Genomic DNA, 24389 nt, shown 5'->3' with positions numbered 1-24389 from the left:
TAGAATTTGCTACACATACTTTTTAATATGTAAAATATCAACCTTGTCTAGTTAATGGTATTTGTCTCTGCAGAGTCTCGACAAATACCGATTAACATAGACTTGGTCGATATTTTCGATATTTAAAAACTCATGATGAATCCTCTATATAACATCCCATATATGATAAAATATGTGTTCTAAAATGTTCATTAACAATCGAAGAGTTCATTTTCAAAAAGTGATATACACCAATTTCCAGATTTTAGAGTTACGTTTAATTGTAAAATGATATCTGTTATTTCATTTCAGCCGCCAGACGGAAGTAGTTCTTGATCTGACTCGAGTCATGACTCAACAGATTCTAGTCTCACGAGGGTTACTGCCTCCCAACATCAAACTGCCAAACTTCGCACAGATTGCCAATTTCGACAAAGGTAAAACCAGTTTGTTTTACTGTCAGAGTTTTCCAACTCTGTAATCAGATTGACATCCCACCATCCTGCTGTAACTTGGCACCATCATCACAATAGTAAAATATGTCCACCATCCTGTGTAACTTGGCACCATCATCACAATAGTAAAATATGTCCACCAACCTGTGTAACTTGGCACCATCATCATAATAGTAAAATATGTCCACCATCCTACTGTAACTTGGCACCATCATCATAATAGTAAAATATGTCCACCAACCTGCTGTAACTTGGCACCATCATCATAATAGTAAAATATGTCCACCATCCTGCTGTAACTTGGCACCATCATCATAATAGTAAAATATGTCCACCATCCTGCTGTAACTTGGCACCATCATCATAATAGTAAAATATGTCCCCCAACCTGCTGTAACTTGGCACCATCATCATAATAGTAAAATATGTCCACCAACCTGCTGTAACTTGGCACCATCATCATAATAGTAAAATATGTCCACCAACCTGCTGTAACTTGGCACCATCATCATAATAGTAAAATATGTCCACCAACCTGCTGTAACTTGGCACCATCATCACAATAGTAAAATATGTCCACCATCCTGTGTAACTTGGCACCATCATCATAATAGTAAAATATGTCCACCATCCTGCTGTAACTTGGCACCATCATCATAATAGTAAAATATGTCCACCAACCTGCTGTAACTTGGCACCATCATCACAATAGTAAAATATGTCCACCATCCTGTGTAACTTGGCACCATCATCATAATTGTAAAATATGTCCACCATCCTGTGTAACTTGGCACCATCATCATAATAGTAAAATATGTCCACCATCCTGCTGTAACTTGGCACCATCATCATAATAGTAAAATATGTCCCCCAACCTGCTGTAACTTGGCACCATCATCATAATAGTAAAATATGTCCACCAACCTGCTGTAACTTGGCACCATCATCATAATAGTAAAATATGTCCACCAACCTGCTGTAACTTGGCACCATCATCATAATAGTAAAATATGTCCACCAACCTGCTGTAACTTGGCACCATCATCACAATAGTAAAATATGTCCACCATCCTACTGTAACTTGGCACCATCATCATAATAGTAAAATATGTCCCCCAACCTGCTGTAACTTGGCACCATCATCATAATAGTAAAATATGTCCACCAACCTGCTGTAACTTGGCACCATCATCACAATAGTAAAATATGTCCACCATCCTGTGTAACTTGGCACCATCATCATAATAGTAAAATATGTCCACCAACCTGCTGTAACTTGGCACCATCATCACAATAGTAAAATATGTCCACCATCCTGCTGTAACTTGGCACCATCATCACAATAGTAAAATATGTCCACCATCCTGCTGTAACTTGGCACCATCATCACAATAGTAAAATATGTCCACCATCCTGCTGTAACTTGGCACCATCATCATAATAGTAAAATATGTCCACCATCCTGCTGTAACTTGGCACCATCATCATAATAGTAAAATATGTCCACCATCCTGCTGTAACTTGGCACCATCATCATAATAGTAAAATATGTCCACCAACCTGCTGTAACTTGGCACCATCATCATAATAGTAAAATATGTCCACCAACCTGCTGTTGGCACCATCATCACAATAGTAAAATATGTCCACCATCCTGTGTAACTTGGCACCATCATCATAATAGTAAAATATGTCCACCATCCTGCTGTAACTTGGCACCATCATCACAATAGTAAAATATGTCCACCATCCTACTGTAACTTGGCACCATCATCACAATAGTAAAATATGTCCCCCAACCTGCTGTAACTTGGCACCATCATCACAATAGTAAAATATGTCCACCATCCTGTGTAACTTGGCACCATCATCATAATAGTAAAATATGTCCACCATCCTGCTGTAACTTGGCACCATCATCATAATAGTAAAATATGTCCACCATCCTGTGTAACTTGGCACCATCATCACAATAGTAAAATATGTCCACCATCCTACTGTAACTTGGCACCATCATCACAATAGTAAAATATGTCCACCATCCTGTGTAACTTGGCACCATCATCACAATAGTAAAATATGTCCACCATCCTGTGTAACTTGGCACCATCATCATAATAGTAAAATATGTCCACCATCCTGCTGTAACTTGGCACCATCATCACAATAGTAAAATATGTCCACCATCCTGTGTAACTTGGCACCATCATCACAATAGTAAAATATGTCCACCATCCTGCTGTAACTTGGCACCATCATCACAATAGTAAAATATGTCCACCATCCTGTGTAACTTGGCACCATCATCATAATAGTAAAATATGTCCACCAACCTGCTGTAACTTGGCACCATCATCATAATAGTAAAATATGTCCACCAACCTGCTGTAACTTGGCACCATCATCATAATAGTAAAATATGTCCCCCAACCTGCTGTAACTTGGCACCATCATCACAATAGTAAAATATGTCCACCATCCTGTGTAACTTGGCACCATCATCATAATAGTAAAATATGTCCACCATCCTGCTGTAACTTGGCACCATCATCACAATAGTAAAATATGTCCACCATCCTGTGTAACTTGGCACCATCATCATAATAGTAAAATATGTCCCCCAACCTGCTGTAACTTGGCACCATCATCATAATAGTAAAATATGTCCACCATCCTGCTGTAACTTGGCACCATCATCACAATAGTAAAATATGTCCACCATCCTGTGTAACTTGGCACCATCATCATAATAGTAAAATATGTCCACCAACCTGCTGTAACTTGGCACCATCATCATAATAGTAAAATATGTCCACCATCCTACTGTAACTTGGCACCATCATCATAATAGTAAAATATGTCCCCCAACCTGCTGTAACTTGGCACCATCATCACAATAGTAAAATATGTCCACCATCCTGTGTAACTTGGCACCATCATCATAATAGTAAAATATGTCCACCAACCTGCTGTAACTTGGCACCATCATCATAATAGTAAAATATGTCCACCATCCTGTGTAACTTGGCACCATCATCACAATAGTAAAATATGTCCACCATCCTGCTGTAACTTGGCACCATCATCATAATAGTAAAATATGTCCACCAACCTGCTGTAACTTGGCACCATCATCATAATAGTAAAATATGTCCACCAACCTGCTGTAACTTGGCACCATCATCATAATAGTAAAATATGTCCACCAACCTGCTGTAACTTGGCACCATCATCACAATAGTAAAATATGTCCACCAACCTGCTGTAACTTGGCACCATCATCATAATAGTAAAATATGTCCACCATCCTGTGTAACTTGACACCATCATCACAATAGTAAAATATGTCCACCATCCATGTTGAATATGATCTTCCTATGGCTTGGGGCGGGATTTAATTCAGTTGGTTGAGTGCTCACCTGAGGTGATTGCATCACAGCATCAAACCACCTCAGTGGATCCATTCAACCAATTGTTTTTTTTCTCATTCCAACCAGTGCACCACAACTGGTAAAAGGCCGTGGTATGTGCTTTCCTGTCTGTGGGAAAGTGCATATAAACGATCCCTTGCTGCATTAGGAAGAATGTAGCAGGTTTCCTCTGATGACTACGTGTCAGAATTAACAAATGTTTGACATCCAATAGTTGATTATTAATCAATGTGCTCCGGTCATTAAACAAAACAAACTATTTTTTTGCTCTAGCTGAGTTGGTAGAGCACTCACCTGAAGTGCTTCGGGCCAAAGGATCGAATCCCCTCAGTGATCTATTCTCTGATTGTTCCCCCACCCCCCGTCCTAACCAGTGCTCCATGACAGGTATATCAAAGGCCATAGTTTGTGCTGTCCTGTCTGTATGGAAAATAGATATGAAAGATCCCTTGCTGCAAATAGAACAAAAATGTAGCAGGTTTCCTCTGAAGACTATGTGTCAGATTAATTACCAAATATTTGACATCCATTAGCTGATGATTGATTAATCAGTGTTCTCTAGTAGTGTCATTAAACAAAACAATCTTTAATTTTTATGGATATTTTACATAGTGTATTTCATTTCATTTCAACAGTTATCTGGACTGTCTGTCCAGGACAGAGGATTAGTTGTTAGTTATTAGTTGTTATTCAGAGAGAAGAGCGTGTAGTGGCCTTACACCTACCCACTGATTCGTTAAAACTCGCTCTGGGTGGAAGCCGGTACCAGGCTGCAAACCCTGTACCAGTCTTATGTCCTTGTAACAGTAGGTAGTGGTTAGTTGTTAGTGGTTAGTCAGAGAGAAGAGGGTGTAGTGGTCTTACACCTACCCACTGATTCGTTAAAACTCGCTCTTGGTGGGAGCCGGTACCAGGCTGCAAACCCTGTACCAGTCTTATGTCCTTGTAACAGTAGGTAGTGGTTAGTTGTTAGTCAGAGAGAAGAGCGTGTAGTGGTCTTACACCTACCCACTGACTCGTTAAAACTCGCTCTTGGTGGGAGCCGGTACCAGGCTGCAAACCCTGTACCAGTCTTATGTCCTTATAACAGTAGGTAGTGGTTAGTTGTTAGTCAGAGAGAAGAGCGTGTAGTGGCCTTATACCTACCCACTGAGTCGTTAAAACTCGCTCTGGGTGGGAGCCGGTACCAGGCTGCAAACCCTGTACCAGTCTTATGTCCTTGTAACAGTAGGTAGTGGTTAGTTGTTAGTCAGAGAGAAGAGCGTGTAGTGGCCTTATACCTACCCACTGAGTCGTTAAAACTCGCTCTTGGTGGGAGCCGGTACCAGGCTGCAAACCCTGTACCAGTCTTATGTCCTTATGACAGTAGGTAGTGGTTAGTTGTTAGTGGTTAGTGAGAGAGAAGAGGGTGTAGTGGCCTTATACCTACCCACTGAGTCGTTAAAACTCGCTCTTGGTGGGAGCCGGTACCAGGCTGCAAACCCTGTACCAGTCTTATGTCCTTGTAACAGTAGGTAGTGGTTAGTTGTTAGTCAGAGAGAAGAGCGTGTAGTGGCCTTATACCTACCCACTGAGTCGTTAAAACTCGCTCTTGGTGGGAGCCGGTACCAGGCTGCAAACCCTGTACCAGTCTTATGTCCTTGTAACAGTAGGTAGTGGTTAGTTGTTAGTCAGAGAGAAGAGCATGTAGTGGCCTTATACCTACCCACTGAGTCGTTAAAACTCGCTCTTGGTGGGAGCCGGTACCAGGCTGCAAACCCTGTACCAGTCTTATGTCCTTATGACAGTAGGTAGTGGTTAGTTGTTAGTGGTTAGTGAGAGAGAAGAGGGTGTAGTGGCCTTATACCTACCCACTGAGTCGTTAAAACTCGCTCTTGGTGGGAGCCGGTACCAGGCTGCAAACCCTGTACCAGTCTTATGTCCTTGTAACAGTAGGTAGTGGTTAGTTGTTAGTCAGAGAGAAGAGCGTGTAGTGGCCTTATACCTACCCACTGAGTCGTTAAAACTCGCTCTGGGTGGGAGCCGGTCTGCAAACCCTGTACCAGTCTTATGTCCTTGTAACAGTAGGTAGTGGTTAGTTGTTTCAGAGAGAAGAGCGTGTAGTGGTCTACCTACCCACTGAGTCGTTAAAACTCGCTCTTGGTGGGAGCCGGTACCAGGCTGCAAACCCTGTACCAGTCTTATGTCCTTATGACAGTAGGTAGTGGTTAGTTGTTAGTGGTTAGTGAGAGAGAAGAGGGTGTAGTGGTCTTACACCTACCCACTGATTCGTTAAAACTCACTCTTGGTGGGAGCCGGTACCAGGATGCAAACCCTGTACCTATCAGCCTTATGTCCTTATGACAGTAGGTAGTGGTTAGTTGTTAGTGGTTAGTGAGAGAGAAGAGGGTGTAGTGGTCTTACACCTACCCACTGATTCGTTAAAACTCACTCTTGGTGGGAGCCGGTACCAGGCTGCAAACCCTGTAGCTATCAGCCTTGTGTTTGATGGTTTAACCATGATGCCACCGAGGCCGGTCATAGTGTATTAATTAATGTTGTGTCAATTTCTTTAACTGTAAAGTGTTAACACTTCAGATGCCGATGTGACGACTGTAGAAGCTCAGACTATCCAGGAAGATGCGGAGAAATGGACGGAGGCCGTGCTGGATCTCCTGGCGAGGGAGAAGGAGAACTCGAATGTAGAGGACAAACAGAAGACTGCCAAGAAGGAGGACAAGAACAAGGGGAGGTCACTCCGGGTGGAGGAGAAGCAGCCCTCTCTGACGAGGAAGGAAGTAAACGAGCTGATTGACAACGTGTCGCTCAAGACGATGGACGGTTGTATGAACATTCTCGCTGAGCTCAACGTGCGAGAAGCCATTGAACAATCAGAGTAAATATATAGTGCTTTCTTTTGTTCGTTTATTCCTTCATTCATTCTTCGTTCATTCTTCATTCATTCATGAAGCCATAGAACAGAGTAAATATATTAGTGTTTCTTGTTTTATTCATTCGTTCATTCATTCATTCTTCATTTGTTCTTCATTTGTTCATGAAGCCATCGAACAATCAGAGTAAATATATTAGTGTTTGTTTTATTCATTCGTCCGTTCATTCATTCTTCGTTCATTCTTCATTCGTTCATGAAGCCATAGAACAGAGTAAATAGATTAGTGTTTCTTGTTTTATTCATTCATTCTTCATTCGTTCTTCATTTGTTCGTGAAGCCATAGAACAATCGGAATAAATATATAGTGATTTTCTCATTTTAATTTTTAATTATGGTCCAAGCACACTGTCCTGGGCACTCACACATCGGTTATCTGGGCTGTCTGTCCAATGTTAGAGAACCAATAGAACAATCAGAGTAAATATATAGTGGTTTTTTAATTTTAATTTTTTAAATTATGGTTCAAGCACACTGTCCTGGACACATACCTTGGCTATCAAGGTAAAGAACTGGCTTGATGCCCTGTCGGTCTAGGATCCATTGCCATTGGTGGTCCCATTGAACTAATTCTCGTTGTAGCCAGTGCATCACAACTGGTATATCATAGGCCATGGTATGTGCTATCTTGTCTGTGGAAAGTGCATATAAAAGATCCCTTGCTGCATTAGGAAAAATATAGTGGGTTTCCTCTCTAAGACTATGTGTCAAAATTACCAACATACAACAGTCAATGATTAATTAATCAATGTGCTCTAGTGGTGTCGTTAAACACATTAAAAAAACTTTTTGTTCATTTGTTCATTTCATTTGTTTGTTTGTTATTTAATTCATTCATTCATTCATTCATTCATTCATTCATTTTAACTTAATTCTTGTGCTTATATCCAATTACGTTTCAAACACCTTTTCCTGGACAATCAATCATAAAGTAAAAAGGTGAGAAAAATTTTTGACGGAGGCAACGGTGTGAGCTTTTTAATTCAGCTCAAATGTCAAGTTTCGCATTTACACATGTAGCTCCTTTGTGACAAAGTATAAGTTCTACATCGATGAATCTTAGTTTATGTTGCACCGATGGATGTCCACCATTGTTTGACACCCAGTAGCCAATGTATTTTTGGTATTGAGGTGTTGTTAAACATCATCCATCCATCCATCCATCCATCCATCCATCCATCCACCCACCCATCCATCCACCCATCCATCCATCCACCCACCCATCCATCCATCCATCAGCTCAAATGTCAAGTTTCCATACCATCCATGACTCCACCCATCCATCCATCCATCCATCCATCCATCCATCCATCCATCCATCCATCCATCCATCCCTCCATCCACCCACCCATCCACCCACCCATCCACCCACCCATCCACCCATCCACCCACCCATCCACCCACCCATCCATCCATCCATCCATCCCTCCCTCCCTCCACCCACCCATCCATCCACCCACCCACCCACCCACCCATCCACCCCCCTCCACCCACCCCCTCCACCCACCCCTCCACCCACCCCCCACCCATCCATCCACCCATCCACCCACCCATCCACCCATCCATCCACCCATCCATCCATCCCAAACATTCCTTTCCTTTCTTTCCTTTGTATCATTTTGTGTTTTCCACCCTCACAATCTGCAGCTCCAGTGACAGCGACAGTGAATCTGAACCCGAGATGAAGGCGGAAGTGAAAAGGAAGAAGAAGAGAAAGTCGAAGAAGCAGAGAGACCATGACAAGAAGATAACGTCAGAGAAGAAGGAGAGAGAACGTGACAGAGAAAAGGTGATGTCAGTAAGTATGTGTTTGACGCCGTGCACTCCATCTTGAAGTGTTGTCAGTGAACTAACACATTTGATTGGCCATTTAATGAGTTAAACAGAATTGTTGAACATGAAGAAGTCTTCAAGAGAAGAGATACATACATGCAAGGTACAACATACTTCATTCTGATTGGATATAAGCACTTAAAACCACTGTTTTAATTGGATATGAGCATTTCAAAATACTAGAGTAATTTTGATTGGATAGGAACACTTTAAAACACTAGTTTGATTGGATATGAGCACTTAAAATGCTATTTTGATTGGATATGACCATTTCAAAATACTAGAGTAATTTTACTTGGATATGAGCACTTTAAAACACTATTTTGATTGGATATGAGCACTTTAAAACACTATTTTGATGGGATATGACAATTTAAACCTCTATTCTGACAGGATTTGAGCAATTAAACTACTATTTTGATTCTGAATGCACCAAATTTGGGAACATAATTTTGTCACTCTCCTATAAAACATTAATAAAATACCACATAAAAATCCTTTTCCTGTTTCATGAGAAGGGTGATACAAAAGTATTGATAATTCCTGATAGTCTCAATATCGATATCTTTTTGTGGTATGAGATCAAAGGTTTAATCTTTCCAAAGGTCTCACTGTAGTCTTTTTTTCTTCTTCACATACTACTGTGTATTTAGTTACTTGCTGTTTATTGAAGATTTAGTTTTTACAAATATTCTACACATGCACCCTACAAGCAACTCCCCACTCCCCCCCAGCTCTCTGTGTTGCTTCATCACTACTATGCAATTGTATCTCTAATATTTAAATGTTTTTTTATTCACATTTTGTGTGTGAACAGAACTAATTCTATGTTGCAGTGTTGATGTATTAACTTTGCATGCATTGTTCTCGTCTTGGTACTGTTCTGCCTTAATAGGTTTTAGCAAAACATATAAAAATTGAAAATAATTTAACAGATGAAATTTGAATTTGTTTAGTTGTTTTTTTTGTTAAAATACATGATTACTAATAGTTAAACTTCAAAAAGATAATTTCTCTGTTAAAATACTTGGGAATATAAGAAATTTATTTAGGATGAATATTAGAATGTTAATTATATTATTATCTTTAGTGTAATAATTACTTGCTGGGATGTTATCAAACTTTCATTTAATTATTAATTTTTTTTACACTTTTTTATATTAAAAATAAATACAAAACTAAATTATATTATTCTATGTTTATAATGTACATTTATAAGTAAAATTTGCAACTTTGATTTTTAGTTCAATGTTATGAACTTTACAAAGTCATAATTTAGAAAATATTTGGTAACTAATGCATTTTTAAAACTGACCTCATTTCAAAATATATACTAGTAATATACCAGTAATATACCAGTAATTGGTAAAAGCAAATATTAAGATAAGAATATTACATTTTCTTCAGATAACAAATTCAAATTTATTTGTATTTTGGCATTTAAAAATAAAAAATTATATTAATTATTTGTCATTTATGAATTTGAAGTGAATTAATACTTACTTAACATAATAGTTACCATATAACATATTAAGGCAGAATACTACAAAATACTAACTGGTGATTGGTTGAATTTCCTAGCAGTCCCTGCCAGCACTTGTGAGTGACACTAATGCACCCACTACAACCATAGCAACCAGTATCAGCTATTCATCCAATCACCTCTACAGGTCGAAGGTAAGAATGATTTTCTAACCAATCAGATGATCTCTGATTAAGATACAGAATTCTTATAGCCTACAGGTGAATGAAAGATTTTGCTTCAGACCTTTACAGAACATTTAAGGATTTTCTTTAAAACATATTGAAAACCCCCCCAAACTTTTAGTCAATTTCCTTAATTTACATATGCTACATTTGTATTCTTAAATATTTTAAATTCTAAAGTAAATAATTTTTGTCAATAAAAAGTAAAAAAAAAGTTGGTGTATTTTCTTGTCAGGTCAGAGTGTTTAACGTACACATTCAGAACAAGCTGTTGTAGTGTATGCCTGTCCTGGGCATATTTTTTGGAGAACTATTCTAAAGTCAATGATTTTAGCAAATTTAATAAATTAGAGGGTTTTTGGTGAAAAAATAATGGAAAGTAAGAATTTGAGCCAAAAATTTCAATAATATAGAGTATTTTCTTTGAATGTTATTGAAAAATCTATAATTTTAGCATATTTAATAAATTAGATATATTTTCTTAGAAAACTACCAGTATTGGAAAGTCACAGGTCACTCATTTTAGCTGTTTTTTGTTTTAAAGATGATCTTTGAAAAGTTATTAAGTTTTGCCACTTTCCGAAATGTGGTTTATTTTTGTAAAAATTATTGGAAAGTCAGAAATATTCACTAATTTCAGAAATATGGAATACTTTTTTGGAAAACCTAAACAAAAATCAATACCCCCCCGACAAAAAAAAAATCCCAAACAATCTGTGTCAAAAGGAATTTTTGATAGTTATATTAATTATTTCAAAACAAAACTGAATATGTAAAATTAAAATAATATTATAATAAACATGTTTCCTCCCTTTAATTTCACCCTCTCCCACCCCCCAATACTTTGATTTCCATTGTTTAAAATAAATTAAAAACAGAAATTCTTCACATTTTCTCCCTTTTTTCACTAAAGAGTGTGCCCACTCGAAGAATAAAGCCAGTCCCCCAGGAGAAGATAACTCAAGCCATCTCTCCCACACAGTTCGTAAGCGACCTTCCAGACCCTAAGGTCATACCTTATATTCCGTGGAACCGAAACCGAGGAATGCCGGGCTTTACCTTTGAATCTTTCAACATGATGAAAAGGCAACAAAGGGAGACCACTCTGGGACAGAAGCTAATTGTGACACATCAGTTTATAAAAATGAAGCTGGATGACGGCCATGTTTTGTTTCATCCATTGAGGAATATCCGTCATGCTAAGCGCAGATTATCACTGGAGAGTTTCGGAAAGATTAGAAATGATTCTGTGAACCTGACACACCTGAGTTTACGACCAGCCACCACGTCGGCATTCGCTTCGAGAAAGATGTTACTACAGCGGTGTTCTTCTGCGAAAAACTCTGTACAAAACAGTGCTGACAATGCTTAATTATATCTGATAGGGCTCATTCTGTTGGCTACTAGTAAACATCTGTAATGATGGGTGGGTGGATGGATAGCTGGGTAAATGGATAGATGGATAATGGGTGGGTGGATAAATAGGTAAGTGGATGGATAGATGGATGGATGGGTGGATGGATGGATGGATGGATGGACAGACCAATAAATGGATGGATGGATAGATAGATGGATAGGTGGAATTTCTGGGTGGGTGGATAGATGGATGGATGGATAAATGGATAATGGGTAGGTGGATGGATGGGTGGGTGGATGGATGGACAGATAAATGGATGGATGGATGGATGGATGGGTAGAATGGTGTGGGATGGGTGGGTGGGTGGGTGAGGAGATAGATGGATGCATAGGTGAATAGATGGGAGAATGGATGGGTGGGTGGATGCATGGGTGGATGGATAGGTGAATAGATGGGAGAATGGATGGGTGGGTGGATGCATGGGTGGATTATGGATGGATGGGTGGGTGGATGGGTGGGTGGATGCATGGGTGGATTAATGGGGATGGGTGGGTGGGTGAGGGGATGGATGGATGCATGGGTAGATGGAAGTGTGGATGGATGGGTTGATGGATGGGTTGATGGATGGATGGATTGAAGGGTGGATGGATGAGTAGTTGGATGCATGGGTGGATGGATGGATGGAAGGGTGGATGGATGGATGGAAGGGTGGATGGATGAGTAGTTGGATGCATGGGTGGATGGATGGATGGAAGGGTGGATGGATGGATGGAAGGGTGGATGGATGAGTAGTTGGATGCATGGGTGGATGAATGGGTGGATTATGGATGTGTTTCAGTTAGGTAGGTGTTTGAATGAATGGAATAATGGATGGATAAGCAAGTTGTCGGTAGGTTGGTGAGCTTGATAAATGAATGTTTAACAACACCCTATCATGATAAATATATATATATGCTATTGAGTGTCAAAGATAAATAATGAAATAATGGATGATCCATAACAATATGAACTATATAGTTATGTTAAAGCACAGTATAAAGAGATCTGAAAAATATAAAATGTGGATTGATGGATGGATGGATGGATGGATGGATGGATGGATGGATGGATGGATGAATGAATGAATGACAATCTAGCATGAGAAAAACATCAGGAAAAGAAGAATGAATTAATGAATGTATTTTTATCATGTCACCTGGTAATGTTTAACCTACATTTTCTAACAGAAAGAACACAGATGAAAAGGATACTTTAAGCGGATTTATTTTAATATTTTTGTGGATCAATATTGGTAGTATTTTTCATTATAAAACTATAATATATTTGTTTAAATTATTATTATAGACATAAACTTTATTTAAAAAAAAAAAAAAAAAAAAGTTTTATTTTTATTATAGACATGGAGTAAATATTAAATAAATAAATAAATGAATGCTTAATTTTATTAAGATTTTGTGTTTTTCTGTTTTTTGTCATCTTTGTTTAGGATGACAAAACAATTTAAATCTACTTAGAAACTTTAGACTATTTGTGCAAGTAAAAATGTGGTATAAAAATATCTACACTGACTGAGTTTGAACTCTTCAGGATTAACACATTAATGACTGGCCTTGGTGGTGCAGTGGTTAAGCCATTGGACTATATGCTGGTAGGTACAGGGTTCGCAGCCCAGTACCGGCTCCCACCCAGAGCGAGTTCTTAAGGGCTCAATGGGTAGGTGTAAGGCCAATACACCCTCTTCTCTCTCACTAACCACTATCCAACTAACAACTAACCCACTGTTCTGGACAGACAGCCCAGATAGGTGAGGTGTGTGCCCAGGACAGCGTGCTGGAACCTTAATTGGATATAAGCACGAAATAAGTTGAAATGAAATGAAATTGCACCACAGCAAAAAAAATTGAATTGTATCAGTATTACAGTAACTCAATAACAGTAGGATATTTGCACAGATAAAGAAAAAGAAAACAAAGTGGCTCAGTTTGTACATATCATTTGTAAGTCATAATCAAAACAGATGCTTATTAAAACTGGTAAGTTAATTATTGTCATATATGTTGTTTAGTCCCTGAAATACCTGCTTTGTTACCCACCCACCCACCCATTGTGCCATTATGTTTCTAGTTTGATACTAGTACAGATATAGTCATTTATCCTGCAACCACTGTTTCTTCTGGCCAATTATGATGACTGATTAAATATATACTAGCAGATTATGACCTTTGATGTCACGTCATGTTATATCACCTGCATAGATATATTACCAAATTGTTCATTTGATCTAGGTCATCGTACCATGTAGCTGAAATAAACAGAAATAATAGCTTTTGCTTTTAATATTTTATTGATTACAATATAAAAATAGTAACTACCGGTAGTTAATAATGTAGGATGAAAGTTATATCCAAGTCTAGTAGAATGTCCCATTCTTACTTTCTCAGGATAAAGCCGATATCCTACATTATTAATTAGTTATTATCTATTTCTTTATACTGCTTATCAGGGAATAATTTATTCAGGATCACATTGCAAATTGCTAATCAACTTATAAAGACTGCAGCACCATCACAAAACAGAATCTATTATCACAAAACCAAATTTTAGTATCCTGTTAATGTCGGTAATAAAAAAAAAAAAAAAATATATATATATGTAATTCTTGCTTACTGTTAGGTATAGACAGTTTTGCATGATTCTGTTTCCAAAGCCCTTAGTGAATGAAAACCTGTAGTTAAGCAAATGTTGTTATTAAAATGGAAATGTTTGTTAGTATGTAAGTTTTTGTAGAAATTAGATTTTGTTTGCCAAACAGATAATTGTTGCCAACCGTTATTTCAGGACTGTCACAGTTGGAGCTATTCAAAGAGTCTCTACAGTACATGACTCAACAATAAAGTCAACCATCCACCCATAGTTAGTTTCTCAAAGTTGGTAATTACCCTCAGGAGAACTTACCTGTTCAGCAGTAATTACCCATCAATTCGTAGAACCTACAATTGTTGGTTTGGCCAACTCTGCTTACACTTTACTCTGGTCACATGGTCCAAAGCCAATCCTGAATACACCAATGTATGTATACAGTTGGTGAAACAGACTGGAAACCATCTAGCCAACCACCCGTGTCTAGTTTACTTTATGGTTGGTTTGTGTACTGTATGTATACAGTCGGTGAAACAGACTGGAAACCATCTAGCTGACCATCCATGTCTAGTTGACTTTATGGTTTGTTTGTGAACTGTGTTTATACAGTCGGTGAAACAGACTGGAAACCATCTAACTGACAACCCACGTCCAGTTGCATAGTCCCGGAATTCTCTGCATAGGTCACAGCCTTTTGTTGGCAATATGAAGATTTATTTTATATGTATATTCCTCCTCCCTTTGATAGCTTCATAATTCTCCCTTATGAGCCTGGGGCCTAATTCACAAAGGTCTCTGCTAGACAACAACACATCCTCTTTGCAAGTCTTTTAGCATTGCACTGCGAGATCGCAGTTACGAGAGTTTAGTAAATTAGGCCCCTGAATTTAAAAATGTGTCATTAACTTTACCTTTTATTTTGTATTGCAGTTTATTTACTTGAATTAAAAAATGTTAACTTTTTGTTGTGTGGTTAATCATTTTTGTTTTCATTCTGCTTATGGTATTAGTAATAGATTTGCTTTATTTGTGTACAGACAGAAATATTGTTTTATGTGAAATTTAGTGTGAATATTAACAAATTAATTATGTATTACAAAACTGCTATTTAAATTTAATTATAGCATTTCTGAACTGCTTTTAATAAAAATCATAAATTACAATTGATTACAGAGGAGCAATATATTTTTAGCAGATAATTTTTGTGTGTTTTTTAATACATACTAAGCTAATTTATTGCTTTTAACAAATAGTTTACAATACATTTTGTAACTGCATATAAAACCACAGTTGTGTGAAGCTGCTAATTAACAGTTTATAACATTTTACCTAAATGTTTGTTCTTTCCATACGTTATGTAATTTATACTAATGTTCTTCAATAAATTTTGTAACTGATATAAAATACAGTTAGTTAAAAGCTGCCATTTAGCATAATTTATGACATTTTAACTCTTTTTTTTTTTCCATCAAATATGTAATTCAGATTAGTAAAGTAATACTGTGTACAAGGAATAGCAGATCGTTTTGTTTGTACCGTATAAAACTGCTATTTTAAGAAACTGTTATCACTTTACAATTGTTTATTTTTCACTTTTTGTTTTGTACACAGGCGAATGCCCTGGACAAGTACATGAAGATGTCAACGAAGCCTCACTTCATCAGCAAGTACGAGGGCCGGAGTAACGGGGGGATGCCGTGTTTTACAGAAGAGAGAAGTCGCGAAAGACAAGCTATGGTAGGACACTAGTTGATGATAATAGTGATCATGATGATGACAATAGTGATGGTGATGGTGGTGATGCTCATAGTAATGATGATGATGATGATAGTAATGATGATGATGATGATAATGATGATGATAGTAATAATGATGATAGTAATAATGATGATGATAGTAATAATGATGATGTTAGTGATGATGATAATATTAATGATAATGATTATAGTAATGATGATGAGGATGGTGACAATGATGATGATGATAGTAATGATGATGATGATTATGATAATGATGATGATAGTAATAATGATGATAGTAATAATGATGATGATAGTAATAATGATGATGTTAGTGATGATGATAATATTAATGATAATGATTATAGTAATGATGATGAGGATGGTGACAATGATGATGATGATAGTAATGATGATGATAATGGTGGTGATGATGATAGTGATGATGATGATGATAGTGATGATGATAGTGATGATGATAATGGTGATGATGATGATGATAACAGTGATGATGATGATAATGTTAGTGATGATGATGATTATGATAATGATGATGGTAGTGACCATAATGATAGTGATGATGTTGATAGTGACTATGATGATGGTGATAATGGTGATGATGATGATAATGATGATGATGATGATTATATTGATGATGATTATAATGATGGTGATGATGATGATGATAGTGACCATGATGATGATAGTAATGATGATGATGTTGATAGTGACTATGATGATGATGATAATGGTGGTGGTGGTGATGATGATGATGATGATTATATTGATGATGATTATAATGATGGTGATGATGATGATGATAGTGACCATGATGATGATAGTAATGATGATGATGTTGATAGTGACTATGATGATGATGATAATGGTGGTGGTGGTGGTGATGATGATGATGATGATGATTATATTGATGATGATTATAATATAATAGTGATGATGATGATGGTAAATAATGCTGATGATGGTAGTGGTAGTGATGATGATGATGATGATAGTGACCATGATGATGATAGTAATGATGATGATGTTGATAGTGCCCATGATAATGGTGGTGATGATGATGATAATGATGATGATGTTGATAGTGACTATGATGATGATGATAATGATTATATTCATGATGATGATGATGATGGTAAATGATGATGGTAGTGGTAGTGGCGATGATGATGATGATGGTAAATAATGATGATGATGGTAGTGGTAGTGGTGATGATGATGAAAATGACGATAATTACAATGATGATAATGATGACGATAATGATGATAGTGAGATGATAAAAAAAAATAATAATAAAAAAATGTTTTATTTAATGACGCACTCAACACATTTTATTTACGGTTATATGGCGTCAGACATATGGTTAGGGACCACACAGATTTTGAGAGGAAACCCGCTGTCGCCACTACATGGGCTACTCTTCCGATTAGCAGCAAGGGATCTTTTATTTGCGCTTCTCACAGTCAGGATAGCACAAACCATGGCCTTTGTTGAACCAGTTATGGATCACTGGTCGGTGCAAGTGGTTTACACCTACCCATTGAGCCTTGCGGAGCACTCACTCAGGGTTTGGAGTCGGTATCTGGATTAAAAATCCCATGCCTCGACTGGGATCCGAACTCAGTACCTACCAGCCTGTAGACCGATGGCCTACTACGATGCCACCGAGGCCGGTGATGATGATGATAAAATGAAAGTAATATATCAATTTAAATTTATTTTATTTTTGTCCGAATTTCAGCGACTGGCAGAGATAAAAAAGAAACATGAAGAAGATAGACAACATGATCTTGCTTTTTATGTGAGTGTATGTTACTTCTACATTAATAAATCAGCTAGCGTTAGCGTCCATAGCACGTATCTGATATAAGCAAACCTTATATCAGTTTGTATCCATGTAACATTTTTGAAAGTCATCCAGTGGTAAAGTGCTCATGATTGATCTAGGGTGTTAAATGTTGGTCTTTTTTACTTCTAGCCAAAAAAGCTACTTTAATGCAGGATTTTCAATATATATATATTTTAATAAAATTGTAATAGCCTTTATTAAAATGAAAACATACATAACAGAGGCGGATCTAGGAGGAGGCCCCCCTAAATTTTGTGATAGTTATAATTTTATTATATATTAATTTTACGATCCCCCTCCAAACCTCCCCCAAAGTTCCTTTGGCATTCCACCTCATGTCACTGGGGCTCCCCCATAATGAATTTTCTGGATCCGCCACTGCATAATGTCATCTCCTGGTAACTAACTACAACTTGGTAAAAAAAAATGTGTCTGGTTGTAACCTTTAAATTCCATTTAAAACTAAAATAATATTTATAACATTTTATGAAATACTTCATGAATTTCATACTGAATTACCCACTATATGCATCTCAACCATTGCACATTTCCAGGCAGAATCCTGCTATGTGCATTTTCACACTATGCTTTGACGTATTGCATGAAAATTATGTTTTCTTCTATACTTACTAATTCGATCTGATGATGTGAGGTGTAGGGCTGCCAGAAGTCCCTGTTGTTCTTGTTATCTGTAAATACAGAAGAAAAATTTAGAAACGAAAAGAAAAAAAAGAAGCAAATCCTAAAAAAAAAAAAAAAAAATTTCTTCATCATTTTAATGTTTATTTTCCACCCAATTACCTCCCCTTTTCCCCTCTTTTGTCAGTTTTTGCAGGAGAACCAGGTTCAGCGATCTCTAACGACGGAAGACTTCAATCGTCGCCTGCAGGTGGCGCTCAACGAGGGCACATCCAATGTATCGCAGGCTCTTGTTGGAATCAACATTCGCACCAGCTACACGCACGCTGGTACTACTAACTCTTATAATCTTTCTCATTTTATTCACAAAGTCAACAATGTACATTCAATAACAAAAAGGGGCAGGACGTAGCCTGGTGGTAAAGTGCTTGACTGATGTGCGGTCAGTCTGGGATTGATTGCTGTCAGTGAGCACATTGGGCTATTTCTCGTTCCGGCCAGTGCACCACGACTGGTATATCAAAGGTTTGACTGCACATGTATTTCTCTGTTTGTGTTCTAGTTTCTTTTAAAATCCTATTATACATAATACCATCTTTTTCCTCAATTTCATTGTTATTAAAATACATTTGTATACAAATTTTATATGTATAGTAAAACCTCTTAAGACCGGATCCTCAGTAAACTAGAATTCCCTCAAAACCGGACGTTTTACAGAGTCCCTTTCTAAAACCAGGACTGAACCTAACCACTCTAATCTGGATCCCTCTAAAAACCAGACATTTGTCTTGGTCCCGAGGGAGTCCGGTTCACTGTATATATTACTGTTATATTATAATTAAGTAATTGTCGCCATTATATTGTATGTATATAGAATAGGGCCTAGTAAGTTGGCAAACCTGTGCCCATTCCTTTTGTTGTTTATGCAGTAAAATATGTCTTCAATCAGTCAAAGGCTGTGGTATGTGCTATCCTGTCTGTGGGATGGTGTATATAAAATATCCCTTGCTACTAATTGAAAAATGTCCATATTAACAAATGTTTGACATCCAATGGCCAATGATTAATAAATCAACGTGCTCCAGTGGTGTTGTTAAACAAACACATTTTTTTAATATCCTGTTCACTAAAATGTGTGACAATGGGTTTTAAAAACAGCTATACTATTTACTAAAATGTGTGACCATAATAATTAGGGTAGTTCAAAACAGTCATATTTACATTGATACACTGATGTGTTGGTAGCACTCACATGCTTGTCAAAATTGTCCTTTTGACTTTATTTTGTGCAGAGATAACTTACTGGTTTGTTCAGATTTGCGAAGATTGCACACACAACTTTATAGACTTTGACAAAATGCAATTATGACAGGAAATGATATAAATAGAAATAAAATGAACTAAAATAAAATAACAACAAATAGAAAAAAATTAAAGTATGAATAAAAGAATGGATGAGTGGATGGATGGATAAATGGATGGATGAATAGATGGATGAATAGATGGATGAATTGAATTTGAATTAAATTTTGATATATATATATATATATATAAAAAGATTGAAACAAAATAATAATAAAAACTAAAATAAATGAATAAAGCATTTTACATACAAACTGCTAACTTTTCAGACGACAAGCTGACATTACCTGTTGCGTCAATTTGTAAGTGTGTGTTCTGTAACACTGTCAGTTTGTGTGGTGTGAAACTAGTGCCAGGCGTTGAATTTAACTAGAGTACACTATAATGCTACACTAGTAGTGTGAATTCTAGTGTTCTTGTGGCTTTATTTAATTATCAAATCAAGGTGTGTTTTTTCTTTAATTGTAAAACCAGTTATTTCCCTTTAAACGTAAAACAACATTTATTTCAGACAACTAACAACTAACCCACTGTCCTGGACAGACAACCCAGATAGCTGAGGTGTGTGCCCAGGACAGCATGCTTGAACCTTAATTGGATATAAGCACGGAAATATAAGTGGAAAATATTTTTCTTTAATTGCTAACAGTGGAATTATTTCTGATTAATTGCAAGCCAAGGAGTTATTTCCCATTAATTTAAACTCCAAGGAGTTGTTTCCCTTTAATCACTAACGAAGGAGTTATTTCCCCTGAATTACAGGAGCATTTGTATGGTATGACCTACTAACAAAGACTATCGGAAACAATAGTTGTAGGTTTGTCTGTCCATTCTATATGTACTTAAATTGTTTTAAGATATTTTATTGATCAGAAAGAAGTCGAAAGGATTGCACGACAGGCAGGGCCTATATAAATGCTCTCATAAACAAGATGGACATCGGGCAATAATCAATATTCATAATCATATATAAAACATAATAACATAATGTCCAATGGCATAAAGTGTTTAACATAAATATTTATTAATATATAGTAATAAAAGGTAGAACAGAAATGGGATACTTAAATGTATTTGTCCATCTGAGCACACAGAAGTGATATGTTAGTACCTGGTTGGAATGGGAAATAACTAAGTGGGTCTACAGAGTGTGATCAATTCTGTTCCCCATATTCAGACTTGCCTTGGGCGAGTACTCTACAAACGAGCCATGTGTATGACAAACTCATAATTGCTATATTTAGATATTTATTTATTCTCTTGAAGATGTTACTGTTTTACTAAAGAAATGTCAATTTATTTAATTTCACATTACGGTAGTTCCAGTTGGAACCATTTTAAAACTTTATACTGTATTTAGATTCTCTGATGTGTTATTTTTCAGACAACTTCCAAGAGGTATCCCCCAGTGTTCCCAGTTCAAACGGATTTCTCTGCCCCTCCCACCAATCACAGACTTTCAAACGAGAAATCAGGTAAATGCTAAATATAGATGAATTCGTGCCTACGTTTGGTATTTATTTGTTCAGGAAGATAATTTCGCAATTAGTATAGTTATCCCACTGAAAGGCTCTAAAGACTAACCCTAACCCTATACCTAAAACTACCCTAACCCTAACCCTATACCTAAAACTACCCTAACCCTAACCCTAAAACTACCCTAACCCTAACCCTATACCTAAAACTACCCTAACCCTATACCTAAAACTACCCTAACCCTATACCTAAAACTACCCTAACCCTATACCTAAAACTACCCTAACCCAAACCCTATACCTAAAACTACCCTAACCCTAACCCTATACCTAAAACTACCCTAACCACTGAAAGGGGGTTACGGGTCGAACTCATGCCTATCCCACTATCCCACTTGACAGTTTAGCACCCATAATGTTTCATAAAAAAACCCCACCCATTCCTTTAAAAAAAAAATTAAATCTATTTTTCATGCTTATATTTGGTTACAATTCAAGCATGCTGTCCTTGGCACACACCTCAGCTGTCTGGGCTGTCTGTCCAGGACAGAGGGTTAGTGGTTAGTGAGAGAGAAGTCAGCGTAGTGGCCTTACACACATCTATTGAGATATTAAAACGTGCTCTGGGTGAGATATGCTGCCGGGAAGTAAATATTTGCATGGAATTCATTTGTGTGTTATAAGATCACTCACGGTTTTATTACGATCACTAGCACTTTTATTTTTATGTACACTCTGCATTGGATTAATGATTTATAGACAAGACTGGAGACAAGTAACACCTTGTATAACAACCACCTGACTATAAAGGGCACTTCAAAAATGTTTCTCCTGTAAGAATCCACCACATTCGGCCATGATAGGGAAATTATACCCACGGTGGTGGTAATTTTAACCACCAAGGGTGTACGTTTTCTATCCCATATAACTGCATATGATAGTTTTTTGTGTTTTTTTCTCATCCTGAAAAAGACAGCTGAAAAAGTGATTATTTTATTTGAGTATTTTATCTTAAATAAACTTCATTATCATGTAACAGATAAAAATCAATGTCAACTAAGGGGTCTTGAACACAGACTCTCAGTACCCGAGTCCAGCGCTCTACCAAATGAGCTAATAGGGAAATTCCCAATTTCCCAATAGTTACTGGTCAGGTCAGGTCATAGGGTTTTACATGCACATTCAGAACAAGCTGTTGTAGCGCACGCCTGTCATGGACACAAGAGCCGGCTCCTCCGTCCAGGACAGGAACGGTGGGGGTGGGGGAGAGGAGGGACCGCCTGCACTGGCAGGTGCAAGGGAGCACCAGCAGCCCGACCAAGGTCGGTAGCAGGCGGGGGAGGGTGGTGGTGGTGCTATGGAATTTTGAATGGAGCAGTTATATGCCAAAGAGAAGAGATGCGCAATTTTGATTGAGTAATTTGGGCGCAATTTTGAATGGTCGGTCAAAAGGAAAATGGCAGAGCTAATATAGGTTTTGACATTAGTGAATCGAGAGTAGCTTGTTAATTAGACCTCTATGATGCTGTGTTGTCTCCCTAGCTTGCCCATAGGGCCCTTAGAAACTAGTTACTGCCAGTAGGAGCACTTTATACCAACACTACTACAATCATATACTGAGAGGCATAAATAATGCAATGGGTATTTCGCTGATATTTTCTTATAGAAATATTATGTCATCTATATTAGGCATGTAGATAAATAACATATTGGTACCAACTGTAACTGAAAGAAGATATTGTTCAAATTGGGAATTTAAAAAAATAAAATGTGGTTTTAAACAAAAAACACAGCTTGGTTTTTTGGCAATAAAACAACAATTTTTTAACATTACTTACCGTGCAGTATTAAAAAAAGATCGAAAACAACAATTTTGTTTTGTTTTTATAGGGATACAGAGCAGGCAATGCACATACAAAATGATTTTCATATGCAATGTTGTGTTGTTGCAATAAACACCAAAGTTTTGCTCTTTACTGAAAAAACGTTTTATTCAACTGTTTTCTGATTTGAACAAAATTTACGAATATGTCATTTGTCATTTCATATATATGGTTTGACTTTTCTATAAGAAAATATTCAGTGCAATACTCATTGCGTTATTTATGCCTCTCACTATATTGACCATGTTTGTTAAAAAGATACTGGATATGTTTTATTTACTCACAGTTAAAACAAGGAAAAGAATGTTTGTTTAATGACTCCTCAGCCAAATGTTGTCTCCGTATTAAGGAACCCCCTCCCGGCCAGCCCATAGGCTACCCATACAAAATAGCAGCCAAATGTTGTCTCCGTATTAAGGAACCCACTCCCGGCCAGCCCATAGGCTACCCATACAAAATAGCAGCCAAAACATCTTTCCTGCAGATATACGAATTATGGGGCACAGGGGGGAGATGCTTGACCCATTTGATAACAGGGGCACATTAATATGTTATTTGTATCCATATAATTTGGATATGAAACATGTCTTAGGACCGGTGGTTGTTAGAAACAGTGATGATTTTACACAGGTTTAACTGTCTTTGGTTGTTTTGTTGTTGTTTTTTGTTTTTTTACCTGCACATTTTGATAACCATATTCACTGTTTTGTTTGTTCTGCACGTGTTATTTTGTTTTGTTTCACCTGATGCACGTTTTATTTGGCACCCAGCACCTCGGACAGCGATACTGAAGCAGAAACCTCCATCTATCCGATGTTTCCTATTAGCTCTCGGAAAAACCCATATAGTTTCGACAGCATGGCACAGTCACTGGCGTTTCCTAATCCACTGCAACCTCTCGGCCGAAAGCTGAGGTAAAACATTATATACAATGTATGCGTAAAGTTATAGGTTTTTTATTGAGGCCACTGGAGCCTAAAGTAGGCTTGTTTCCAGGAAAGTGTGACTTTTACCTATAAAGGAAGGAAATGTTTTATTTAATGATGCACTCAACACATTTTATTTATGGTTATATGGCGTCAGACATATGGT

General features: G+C 37.2%; 1 protein-coding gene across 1 annotated transcript in view; it reads left to right on the top strand.

Moving 5' to 3' along the window:
• The window catches only part of LOC121377854, a 108670-nt gene that overhangs the window by 79393 nt on the left and 4888 nt on the right, over positions 1-24389 (top strand). Inside the window, exons 15-24 of the mRNA XM_041505952.1 lie at positions 292-416; positions 6443-6740; positions 8442-8592; positions 10212-10304; positions 15943-16068; positions 17831-17890; positions 18765-18906; positions 20209-20241; positions 21324-21414; positions 24068-24211. Coding sequence (XP_041361886.1) covers positions 292-416; positions 6443-6740; positions 8442-8592; positions 10212-10304; positions 15943-16068; positions 17831-17890; positions 18765-18906; positions 20209-20241; positions 21324-21414; positions 24068-24211 — 1263 coding nt within the window. The remainder of the gene's footprint in view (positions 1-291; positions 417-6442; positions 6741-8441; positions 8593-10211; positions 10305-15942; positions 16069-17830; positions 17891-18764; positions 18907-20208; positions 20242-21323; positions 21415-24067; positions 24212-24389) is intronic.

The sequence above is a fragment of the Gigantopelta aegis genome, chromosome 7 (assembly GCF_016097555.1).
Source record: "Gigantopelta aegis isolate Gae_Host chromosome 7, Gae_host_genome, whole genome shotgun sequence".
NCBI lineage: Eukaryota > Metazoa > Mollusca > Gastropoda > Neomphalida > Peltospiridae > Gigantopelta > Gigantopelta aegis.
The sequence above is the reverse complement of the archived record's forward strand: the minus strand, read 5'-3'. Positions and strand labels throughout refer to the sequence as shown.